This window comes from Drosophila teissieri, chromosome X, assembly GCF_016746235.2.
Source record: "Drosophila teissieri strain GT53w chromosome X, Prin_Dtei_1.1, whole genome shotgun sequence".
Classification (NCBI taxonomy): Eukaryota; Metazoa; Arthropoda; class Insecta; order Diptera; family Drosophilidae; genus Drosophila; species Drosophila teissieri.
The window spans coordinates 9,209,501-9,221,829 of NC_053034.1; the positions used below are offsets into that span (position 1 = coordinate 9,209,501).

General features: G+C 46.3%; 2 protein-coding genes across 3 annotated transcripts; both read left to right on the top strand.

Annotated features, from left to right (window-relative positions):
- The first annotated feature begins 272 nt into the window (after nt 1-272).
- On the top strand, nt 273-5,921 carry LOC122625198. The gene is made up of 6 exons (XM_043805187.1): nt 273-408; nt 649-3,438; nt 3,612-4,466; nt 4,535-4,708; nt 4,773-4,974; nt 5,058-5,921. The coding sequence occupies exons 2-6, from the start codon at nt 680-682 to the stop codon at nt 5,670-5,672; spliced, it is 4,605 nt and encodes a 1,534-aa protein (XP_043661122.1). The 5' UTR covers nt 273-408; nt 649-679; the 3' UTR covers nt 5,673-5,921.
- A 617-nt stretch (nt 5,922-6,538) lies between these two features.
- On the top strand, nt 6,539-12,225 carry LOC122625199 (post-GPI attachment to proteins factor 2-like). 2 transcript variants are annotated; one of them, XM_043805189.1, is made up of 6 exons: nt 6,982-7,048; nt 8,619-8,677; nt 8,791-8,988; nt 9,521-9,785; nt 9,851-10,069; nt 10,151-12,209. In XM_043805189.1, the coding sequence occupies exons 5-6, from the start codon at nt 9,880-9,882 to the stop codon at nt 10,309-10,311; spliced, it is 351 nt and encodes a 116-aa protein (XP_043661124.1). In that variant the 5' UTR covers nt 6,982-7,048; nt 8,619-8,677; nt 8,791-8,988; nt 9,521-9,785; nt 9,851-9,879; the 3' UTR covers nt 10,312-12,209. The 2 variants fall into 2 exon arrangements, with proteins under 2 accessions (XP_043661123.1, XP_043661124.1); XM_043805188.1 differs by lacking the exon at nt 8,619-8,677 and having other exon boundaries at nt 6,539-7,048; nt 10,151-12,225.
- Nucleotides 12,226-12,329: the final 104 nt, after the last annotated feature.

Genomic DNA, 12,329 nt, shown 5'->3' on the forward strand with positions numbered 1-12,329 from the left:
TATTGTCAGAATATATCCCTATTTCCCGGAAACTGCGCATTTGCAAAATATAACTTCGAGACGTTCCCTCTAAGGCCAAAACATGTCGTTAAATTTTTGGCTTTGTAAATTTAAGTGTTTTTTTTGTAAAATTAACCCCTCTATCGTTATTTCTTTAAATAATTTCAGATAATTACATTTGCTGTGTGACAAAAGCTGCTTGCTGGGATGCGCCAACCCTTCCAGGCTTGTTGGCAGATATCGATAGTTCTTTTGGCATTATTTGTCAATCGATTGTACGGTCTTACTAAACCAGCACGCCAAAAAAACTCGGAATTTTTCTTTCTTTTTACAATTTTCTTCTAGTCGCATTGCAAATTTCCCCAAGTCATATTGAAAAGTGTTAAGTGTTTACCAGCTGGCCAAGCGGTAAGTGTTTGTTCTTGTTGCAAGCGGCGAGTGCAGGGGCATTCAGTGCGCTGCAGCTGCAGCATCAGCGGGCGGCATTTTCCGGCGGCCGCAAAAGCGGCAAAAAGAAAAGAAGGCGAAAAACGGCGAGAAATGCGCAAAATCGTGATTGTGCTTGCTTTACCGGCTCGGTTTTCTTTTTATGTTTTTCTTGTGATTCTTGAACGCGTTTAATTCATTCGCAACTCATTTTGATTGCAGCTAAGAGCAGCGGAAGCGGTAGCGAACACGCATGTCGCTGCCTCCCGAGGACGCCGATTTGTCCACCAGATCCGCACACGAATCCGCATTCCGCGTGGAAAGCCATGGGTCGCCAGTCCGAGTAGTCGGTTCGCCAGTAGGCCAGCGAATTCCGGCGTCGCCAGCAGCTCAACCAAACGAGATTCAGCGCGTCTCTCATGCAGACTCACGTTGCAGCACGACCCCAAGTCGGGGCAACTCGTTGGTAAGACCGAAAAGATCGGAAGAAGCAGCAGCCATCGCCGCAGCGGCACAACTCCCGTGGGCGGAGAGTCAAGGGCACACGCCATTGTCGCCATCGCGGGGCAATTCGCTTGGATCGCACTTGTTGCCAGCTGAACCGGCATCCGCCACTTCGACAACCAATGCGTACTCCTCGCCTCCAGGGGATTCACGATTTGCGTTCGCGAACCAAAACTACTCGCCGCTGCTGCCGCGGTGTGTCGCAGTTCCAAATCAGCATTACTCTCCAGCTGGATCGCCATTACATCGTCTCCAGGAGCTGCAAAACTGTCAACTGACAGATTCGCCGCTGAGACTGCGTTTTCCTTCCCCCTTGCTAGGCAACTCTGACGGACCTCTGTTCACGCCAAACCTACTAACGCCGAACACCAATCGTAGGGTTGGTTCACAGATTGAGTTTGAGCAAAACCACCAGCTCACATATCCCATACAGCAGGTTGGCCAACAGCGAGCATCGGCCAACCATCAGCAAAACATTCAGCTGGTATCGGAACTGCAGCCGCTACACTACCAGGTCCACGAGCAAAACCACCCGATTGTAACCCAGATCCAGGAGGAAACCCTCCAGGTTTTCCCCGAAACACAAGTCACAAATATCCAAGAGCAAACTGATACTCATGTTAAGAAACAAAACAACTACGAATCTGATATCCAGGAGCTAGATCAGAAACTTGAATGTGTTGTCTCAGGACAAAATCTCCCGATTGTAACTAAAGCACAGGAACAAAATGATCAGACTATAACCGAGATTCAGGAGGAAAACCAGATTGTCCCCGAAGTCCAAGAGAAAAATCTCCCGTTTGCATCTGATATTAAGGTGCAAGATCAACAGACCGTAACCGAGATCCCAGAGAAATGTATCCAGCTTGCATCTCCTGTTGTAACTGATATAGAGGTACAAAGTTCTCAGATTCTAACCGAGATCCACGAGCAAAATCATCAGACTATAACAGAGATCCAGGAGGAAAGCCCGATTGTCTTCGAAATCCAAGAGAAAAATCTCCCCTTTGCAGCTAAAATTCAGGAGCAAGACGAACAGACAGTAACCGAAATCCCAGAAGACAGTTTTCAGCTTGCATCTCCTGTTGAAACTGATATACAGGTAGAGAGTACTGAGATTGTAACCGTGATCCAGGATGATGATGTAAAGTTAGCAACCGATAATCAGGAACTAGATCTCCAGACTATACCCGGAATTCTGGAAAAACACCAACAGATTGAAAGTGAATTCTCTCAGGAACACAACCAGCAAACAGCCGAGATTCAGACGGAAAGTCTTCAGTTCGCATCTGAAATCGAGGAGCAAGGTCTGCAGATTGTTACTGAGATTCAGCAACAAAATCATGAAAATGTAATCGAGGTACAGGAGGAAAGCTTACAGTTTACGCCTGATACACAGAACGCAGATCAGCCGACCGAATTCATTGAAATCCAGGAGGAAAATCAGCAGTTCGCATCTGATAATCAGGAGCAAGACCTGCAGACTGTAACCGAAATACAGGAGGAATATCACGAATTTTCGCAGGAAAATCTCCAGTTCGCAACTTATATCCAGGAGCAAAGCGAGCAGATAGCACCGAAAGACCAACAGGCGGATCAACTGGAAGAGCCACAGGACCTGATTGTTACCGAGATCCAAGAACAAAGTGCGCAGCTTGCATCCGAGTTCCAAGAGTACAACCAAAAGCTGGCATCTGCGTTTCAGGAGGGGGACCAACAGGTTTATTCTGAGATCCACGATCAACAACCTAAGGTGGAGGCGCAGAACTACGACAACTTAGCTGGTGAATTCCCCGGACATCAATTGGGAGTGTACCCGGAAAACCGTATTGAGGTCGAACCAGTGAACGAGATATACGAAGTCCAACGGGAGGGAGAAGTGGCTTGCCAAACAGGGCCTACTGAAGGCCGCCAGCATCAGAACTTGGTTCCTGAAGACGAGGCGCCATTCCCTCCCGCTGAAGCTCGACCATCACCTACTCCAGTAGATATATCAGACCCCGCTTCACCTGGGCATGGCGAGGTGCTAGATTCGGGTAATCCCAGCATCGAGTGTATTCGCAAGACCTTCAAACTCATTCGAGAGATCTCCGATAGTCTGATCGCCGATCCAGAGCAACCACAAGCCCAAACCCACCGCCTGTCCATTTTCCTTCTGCGCCAGAAGCTGGCCGATGTGTGCCATAAGATTCTAGGCGAAGCTTTACACGGCCAGGCCACCGAGGAGAGCATCTCCCTGCTCAGAGAGATCTTCGTGTGCGACGAGCAAACTAAGCCAGCGCAGCAGCTATCAGGTCGACGCTCCACGAAGCCAAGCGTCAACCAGCAAGACATTTCAATGGGCTTAGAAATATTAAAAAGACTCCGTGACTTGTTATCCGGTTGGTATACTTCCAAAGACAGTGAATCTGACACCGGCGAGACCGGAACGGGATTCGAGGCTCGAAACGGAAAAGGTCGTGGAGCCGACCGCCAGCCGGAAAACAATTTTTCACCCCGAAAAAGACGGTAAGCTTCATGGTTTTGCCAAAATGTAGGATCTTATGCTCGTTTTTTTTAAATATATTGAACTAAGAGAACATATGCGCTGGGAAAAATAATTCAAATAATCAAAAATATTTGGCATATTTCTTGTTACTCACATGTAGAGGCTGCCACTAATGGTTTTACTCCTCTTTCAGCAACCAAGAAGAGAGCCCTCGTCTGATCAAGTATCGACGTGTGGACAACAGCTTTCCCCGCTACATAACGAATGAGACTGCCGAGGACCTAATTCCCAACAAGTCCATGGCCGAACGGGATCAGCCACAGAGCTCAAAGCGGCTCTCAATATTTAATCCGCCGGTATACACGCAGCACCGGGTGCGCAATGAAGCCCCCTACATACCCACCCCATTTGACCTCTCAGACGATGAGGAGCCGTCCCAGACATATGCCAACGCTGGGCCATCAGCCAGGCCCCTGACTTACTCGGATGCGGTGCGTCTGGGTCAGAATGGCTTTGGAGAGTACCGTGTAAATGGGCACTCCAACCATACGGTGCGCAGAGCACCAGCTCAGATGGAGAAAAGCATTCTGACCCACGAGATGGAGCGCATGGAGCATGAGCAGTATATCAACCTTATCCATACCGTAGCCCACAGTAGTTCCGTGGGCAGTCGCTTCGTCAAGCCAGGTGCTCCGCCGCCGCTTCAGCGGATTGATTCCCAGGCGGCAACCTGGAGCTCTGTACTGCGTGGCAACCAATCTCATGTAACAAAGACACCGTCACTAAGCCATGCGAACCGTGAGCTTACAGAGTACGCCAAATTGATTGACCGCAAGGCGGAGCAGGAGAACAGGACTCCGGTATCACCGCAGCTATTGCGAAGCACTAGCAATAGCGCCGCCAGCCATGCATCCACTATTTCCAGCAGCGGATCCTCCTCCTCCGGCAGTTCCTCATGTTCAACTTGTTCGTCATCTGATTCTGATGCTCAGACAACTTCCGTAACTGATGCCTCGGAGGACAAGAAAGCCAAGGAAGCCAAAAACAGGTAAGTGCTTGACATTCAAACGTAACACCCTTGCAATAATGGAACAACCTGATTTTATTATCCATTAGCGTCGCATCACAGCCGTTGAACGCCAAACCCACCAGGCTCTCCATGACAGATTCCTTGCACCGTCGCTTTGCCAGTTGCGTCTATCTTAAGGATGACTTCGCAGAGCAATTTAAAGCAAGAGCGGCACGACGGCAAGAGGAATCCAAACATCTTCTTGGCCTAGCTGAACAGCAGTAAGTGCTTGTAGCACCATAGTTAGCCCAAGTACCAAAAGGCTTTTTTATTTTCGAATTTTAGGGCTAATCAAAGCAGAGATGAACGCCGTGCCTATGAACTAAAACTGCGGGAAAACATATTCCAATATCGCATCCCCCACAAGCCCATTTTTGTCATCGGACCCCTGGACAAGGCAGTCGAGAAGAAAGTGACCAAGCTCATTCCGCTAACAAAGGAGCTTGACGATCGCTTCTACGATATGACAGACAGTGAGAAATCGGTGGTAAGCTAATGAATATATTGATGTGTGGTTCGTCGTACACATTTAAAGCGATCTGGTATTCGCACTTTACAATTTTATTTCAGGAACTCATTTTTAAATTCAACCTACACATAACCAGCGAAGACATACGCACTTTTGTTGATGGAGAATGGCTTAACGACGAGGTCATCAATTTCTACATGTCCTTGCTGACAGAACGCTCGGAGAAGCGAGCTGGCGAACTGCCCGCCACTTACGCCATGAACACATTCTTCGTGCCCCGCCTCCTGCAGGCTGGGCATGCTGGCGTTAAGCGCTGGACTCGCAAAGTGGACTTGTTCAGCAAGGACATAATCCCGGTGCCAGTGCACTGCAACGGAGTCCACTGGTGCATGGCCATCATTCACTTGCGTAACAAGACCATCCGTTATTACGACTCCATGGGAAAGCCAAACCAGCCGGTGCTGGACGCTCTAGAGAAATATCTGCGCGAGGAGTCCCTAGATAAACGCAAGCAGCCGTTTGACACCAGCGGTTTCGTGATTGAGAGCGTGCAGAATATACCACAACAATTGAATGGTAGCGACTGTGGTGTCTTCAGCTGCATGTTCGCCGAGTATATAACGCGTGATGTACCGATAACCTTCTCCCAGTCGGAAATGCTTTACTTCCGCAAGAAGATGGCTCTGGAGATCGCCGACGGAGAGTTGTGGCAGTAGAGGCGTCCAATCACAATGCGACTCATTCAAGATTAGAAGAAAGGGGGAATCCAGTTCTTTATTTATTATTATAAATCTAACATAGACACTCCAACAAAAATTCGCAACAAGTGTTTAGCCATCCAACGATCTCGTTTATTCGATTGAATCGAGATGGCTGAAACATGCGCTGGTGCATAAACTCGTTCTCACACTTATATGTAACAGAGGAACTAGTTTTTCAATAAAATGCTACCAAGTAAAAGCAAAGCGTAGAAGTATGTATTAATCGCAGAATATCCTTGAGTTTACTATTAATATTCAAAATATGCACTTGGAATGTCCAATTCAATATGTATAATGTACTATTCTTAACTCTTAAATAGGAATTACTCGATATTTCATTTTTTTTCTTACCATGTTTTGTGTTTTCTACAAACTGCTTTTTGTATCGTTTATCATTTCGATGAGAAGTCGCTGACAAATGAAAGCATACTAATAATACAGGTTTAAAAAAAAAATTTACTTTCGCTTTTTTTTTAAGAAAAGGTCGCGATATTCCTATAAGCTAGGTAATTAATAAGGAAATCAATCTTAATTCAGTATTTTTGAAAATGTAGAATCTTATTCAAACAAATGCTGCTACTTGTAGGAAAATTTGGGTTAAAGGTATAAGTTTTGTTTTTGTAAAGATTTTCTTAGACTCTTCGAATGTAGTAAACCTTTCTAAATCTAAGGTACATAATGTAATATAATTTATTTTTGCAGATCGAACTAAAAGGAAATATATATTAAACAAAAATATACGAAACTTCGATGATGCTTTAATACCTCCCATGGGGAGCAGGATGTAAAGAAGGGGCGAATGTTATGAAGCTATTTTGTCTTGCATGGCGAATTTGAAAATAGAAGCGCGCTAAGGGCGAGCAAACAGTGTGACCCTGGCAACGTGCGGACCGGAGAGCATAACGGCATTAACGAAAGCTAACGGTATATCGCCAATGCTGCCACTCCAGCTGGCCAGTGGGACCAGGCCGCGCAGGAAAGCAGAAAAGCAGCAACTGGGAACACGGCCCGCGGAGGAGCAGCAGTTGCGAGAGAGGCGCGCGCGCGGTCACAACTGGGCGACGGCAGCGTTTGGGGCACGCAAATTATGCCAAATAGCACCATCGACGGCAGCGACACGAGCAGTAGCAGCAACGCCAGAACCAAAGCCAAAGCCAGAGCCATCGCCAACGCCGACAAGCGACAACAAAATGCAGCAGAGCACCGGAACGGCGACGTCATCCGCGGCAGATAGCGGGATGAGTGCTACGGACCTGGTGTCCAGGTGCGGTGGCGACGGCGGCGGAGGTGGCGGGAACAGCTGCTCCGCCGGATCCAGCGACCCAGCAGCGGTGAGAGGCGTTTTTCCATCGAGTTTCCTAAAACTCATTGGGGTTTTTTTTTTTTGTATTTTGAAGTGTTCGTGCTAGCCAGTGTGTGTATTTATGGTTTGTTTGGCCTGGCCAAAAATTATATAACTTTAAACGGAGGCAGCGCACGCTTAGTGACAACCCCTACCCTCTACCCTACCCAGCTCCACCCCCACCCCCATCTATCCTCCTCCACAACCACCCATTTCACTCCGCTTCTCTGCAAAAAATGTAGTGAACTCGCACAACAACCGAGCGGGGGTGTGTGTGTGTGTGCGTCCGTTTTCATTTGTTTGAGTGTGTGTGTGTGTGTGTGCGAGCGCTTTATTTTCCATGCTCCTCGGCTCGTTTGTTGTAATTTTCCGCAGCCAGCGCGCATGCCACCCCCTGCCCCCCCCGCACTTTTTCACACCGAAAATATTTTCCAATTGGTCCAGATATAGCGAAAATGCTTCAAGCCTTTTCGCATTTCAATCCACAGGATCAGTTGAAATCAAAAAATCATCAGTGCACTTTTTCATAAACTAGGAATCATATCTAGCAAGGTTGGTAAACCGAAATCCACTCTTCAAACCCAAAATCCGGTTTCAGATTGATTTTGTTGCCATTGAATCGGTATTTTTCCAAAATTGGCATGCCCGTTAAAAAAACTACATTTATGGGATTAGTAATGGATTATTGGATTATAGAATTTACCATTACAATGGTATTATTGGAATTTAAGAATCACTTAGTAAAACAAATAGAAGAATCTTTTTGAACTACACATACTTGATTTATGAACCCGGCTAAGTTCTGGAATTTTTGGAAAATATTCTCTGTGCACCGCTGCCTACACGTTTTCGCATTTATTTAGTTTTTCTCGCTGGCTTGACTAATTTTCGAAATGCGTGTGTTTACACAGCGGCGCTTGTTTGTTTGGTACTCGTTTTAATCATTTATTCGATTTCGCCATGTCCTTGTGGAATAGCCACCAACCACCCAACCCACTCACCCACCCATTCCACCACCCAGTTCAATGTTGGCCCAGTTCCTTGGCGAGCTGCTTGCTTCCGGTGTCCCGGTCCCGATTCCAATCGCAGCACATATTTAATTTCATTTCTGACGCCCGGCCAATTTCCCATTAACTTTGAGCTAATTAATTTTGGCCAGCTGCCGTTGGTAATGGTTACGTCAGGCGAGGCTCGTCTATTTTTGGTCCTTAATCCTTTGCTGCTTCGCAGCGCCAGAGAGAGCGAGCGAGAGAGGCTTTGAGCTGGAGAGAGAGAGAGGTAGAGGGAGAGAGTGTCCTTGCCACCCCCCCAAATATCATTTATATCCTGCCCAGCTCCCCTCGCTCCCCTCGCCGGCTACCCAGCTCAAGGACTTGTTTATTTATAACTCCGGCTCATCCAGTTCGGGATGCCAGGATGGGAACCGCATCCATTATTCAGCCGGATCGCATAGTTTCCGCCTTAATTCGCAGCGCCCCATATCGTTCGTCTTTTGTTTATTGATTTATTCAGACGCCTTCTGTTTAGTTTTTCATTTCTATTTTTACCTTTATTTTTAGCGCTTTTTCGTTGTTGTGCATTAACCAAACCGAACACCCGACCCGAAAACTATAGCCAGGTAAGGGCTGCCATCCCATTTGGCCACCCCATTACAACCTCCTCCATTTAAGAGGTGAAACCACTGTGGTCACTCCATTAATAACCAAAAGATATATTCCTTACTCCTTGCAGATTAACACAACAACGATTAGCTCCAAGCAGACGGATGCGAGGGAGCCGCAGGAGGAGGAGCAGGTGGCCATCCACTACCTGGCCAGCTTCCACGAGCTGTGCGTGGTGACCGCCCTGCTGCCGCTGGTGACGCTCTTCACGTGCTTCGTGACCGCCTACGTCTTCCAGTACGACGATGTCCACGAGACACATTGCCGCGTAAGTAAATGGGCTCTGGGGGATCCAGTTGGACTCAGCGTTATGAATGTGCTGGCCTGGGCGCGGCTAACTGCTTCAAATCCAGTTAATCCCGTGGCCCACAAATCACTGTCATCCCCGTGGACTACCCGCCGAGATTGGAGACACGCAAATCCACTTCCATTTCTCTAAACGATTCCGTCACAAAAAGCATGGCGGTTTTTATTTGCCCCAGCGGCCATTTTGATGAGTGTTTTCGGCGGGGGTTTAAAGCTCTTGATTTGAAACTGTTTATGTTTTAATATATTTTATATATTTTATTTACTATGTATCTTTGTGCAGATACAAATGTAACTTGCTTCTTTTGCTGTGAAAAGTAAATATTTTGTGTGCAAACTAAGAATTATTTAATGAATGTTTATATATATTAACATTTCAACTTATGACTCAGTTTCCCTTGCTGTATGGAGAGCCTTTACTTTGAGTGACTCTCATCCAGGTTGAGTCTGCGGATTGGCAATTAATGATGCACCTGCTCTGCATTCGTTTACAGGTCTACAACATTATACCCTCGATAAGTGCAATTACCGGAGTCAGTCCGCAGCGCTACTTCTGGCGCTTCAGCATCGCGCTCCACATCGGACCGCGGATCCCCATCGCCTTCGTCTACAAGAACTACTACCGCTCGCAGCTGCGTCGGATCAGTCCCGCCCAGGTGCCTCAGACCAGCCTGCTCATCACGCTGATCCTGGTGCTCAACTGCATCGAGATCGCGTCCCTGGGCGGCGTCACCTATATATCGAATCGCGAGAACTACCGTAGGTCCTGCCCAGCCCTCTCCGCACATCTGATTCCTCTGACCCTTGTCTCATATCTCTTCCAGCTGTTCACGAGCGCATCTTCATCACGTTCATGATCTGCTCGCTGTGCTACATGCTGGCCACCATCAAGCTGAACGGCATCCTCAATGCCGGCCAGGTGCTGAGCGAAAAGCAGCGCCTGTCCATCAAGTGGAAGAAGATCCTCTTCGCCGTCTCCATCCTGAGCACCGTCGGCCTGCTGGTGTTCTTTGCCAAACATCGCTTCTACTGTCACGACTTGGGTGGGTATTCGTTTCCTTCTTTTTGTATTAACTTGTGACAGAGATACAGTTAATGAATCTATACTCCACTTCCATTTACAGCCTTCAGTTGGTTCGCGTTCTTCGAGTACTTGATCGCCATCGCCAACATGCTGTTCCACTTCACCATCATCTGGGACTTCCCCTCGCAGTTCATGATGATCGTACAGGGACCCCGCGAGAATCTCGCCCAGTATTTGAGCAAACGGCCGAAGGTGGACTAGATTCGGATCAGGACTAGATTGCCGCCAGCACGCCAATTCTCCAGTCTGCAAAGCGTGTAATTCCCGTGCGAAACGTACAATTAACGAACTTCTTCAACTTTAAAACTAAGCGCTTCCATACCGATCAACCATAGCAAACTTAGCCTTCTTCTATTTCTTCGATTCTTTTTACTAACTTATCAACACAAAACCAAATGCGAAAGCGAAACCACAAAACCAAAGCGAAATCCAGCGATAAGGAAAGTAATACGATACGAATCCAAAATGTTCCATAGTTCCACGATTAATATAACTATTGAATTTAACAATTATGTAAAGAAATTTGCCAGATTAGAGGGCATAACGTTCTAAGTACACATTCTAAATACGTGAAATAAGTTACCTAGGGATTAAGTGCACCCAAAACAAACAAACAAAAAAGAAAACAAAAACCAAAACCAAAACCAAATCAACCAATACCAAAAAACCAAACGAATGGATCGCAACTCGCCAGATCTCATGTCAATTTCGAATCGAATCCAAGGAGCCAGCAATAGGCGACCAGTTTCATTTGTTAGGCAGTTAAGTAAATAGAAGTCGCATTACTTACCACATAGTACATATCGTTTATACAAAATGATGATAACGAGCAGCGGGAAATAGCCTACTTGGGACCGGCCCTATTGGCCCGCCCCAGAACAAAAATAGAACAAGGACATGATTGTAATAGACGGTAATCAGACAATAGACATTAAGCTGCGACATTACTGCGGGCAACGAGCAAGCACCTCCACGGATTCCGATTCCGAGCAGTGTATTTGAAAACTCTGGTATTTGAAAACTAAACTCGATCTCGATAGTTTCAAAACCCATCATCTGCATGGATGTGTGGAGGTGCAGCTTCTGATGCTCAGCTCACGATGTCAGAAGGTCGGTGGTATACATAAGTACATGTAGCCAGTAAAAGTAAACAATTGTTCTTAGCCAACTTTAATAGTGAAATGATATTCGACAGACGGAGCAATCCGCAGTATTCGCAGTTGCTGAGCGATCGGGTGAAAACTAGAGGCCCATAGGTAACCGAATTGTAAACTTTGTAAAACTTAGGGTCAATATATTTTGCAGTAACGGAGATGCGTAGGTGTTTTCTTGCTACACAAGAGAACTTAGTCTAAATCGAGGAGAGTTCAAATTGATATTGCTATTTGGTTAACTTTGTACCATACACAGCAGAGTCAAGCGGATGCTTTTAATTCCATAAGTAGTACTATTGCTACCATTATTATTAATACGATTGCGATTGTGCATTGTACGAGTATTTGCGAGAGATCGACGTTTTAGGTAATACAATACCCAGCTGTACGCCCCCCGAACAACCGAACGTAGCTAAGCCAATGAAACAATTGTTAATTCTCACACAATAACGATATACGAACGGATACTCACTTGAGAGTTATGTCAACTCAAGCTCACACCCACACCCACGCCCACTCATGCGATTTGTTATGCAATAGTTGAGTTGCCGGTTGCACCTCGCGATCGATCGATCGATCGATTGATCCATCGATCAGATATATATTTGAATTATTGTTAATGCTTACACGCCCTGCGTTTGGCCCACTATATCTCTACATAGCTATAGCTCTGTCCCGCTCCGTTTCGATTTCCGATTATGTGCCTCTCTCTTTCCCTCGCCCCATTCCCCCCCAAAGGATATGTACTTCCAGTTGCATCCGATCCGGGTGCGGACTATACTCATATATGTATACATATGCGCTTTATATATACCGCTCACCGGCTAATCTCCAATTATTTTTATCCGGCAGAGGGCAACAGCTCCTAGGATGGTCACTTTTTAAAATGCAACTTTTTACCTTTGCATAACTTTATAGGCGACACAACGTAAGAGAATTAATTAAAAAAAAAAACGAAAAACAAGAATTAACTATGAAATATGTAAACTTTGTAGCTTCCTAATTTGAATAAAGATTAATACAACTCACAGGAATTTCGATCCATTTCGGTAGAGAGTTCATCTC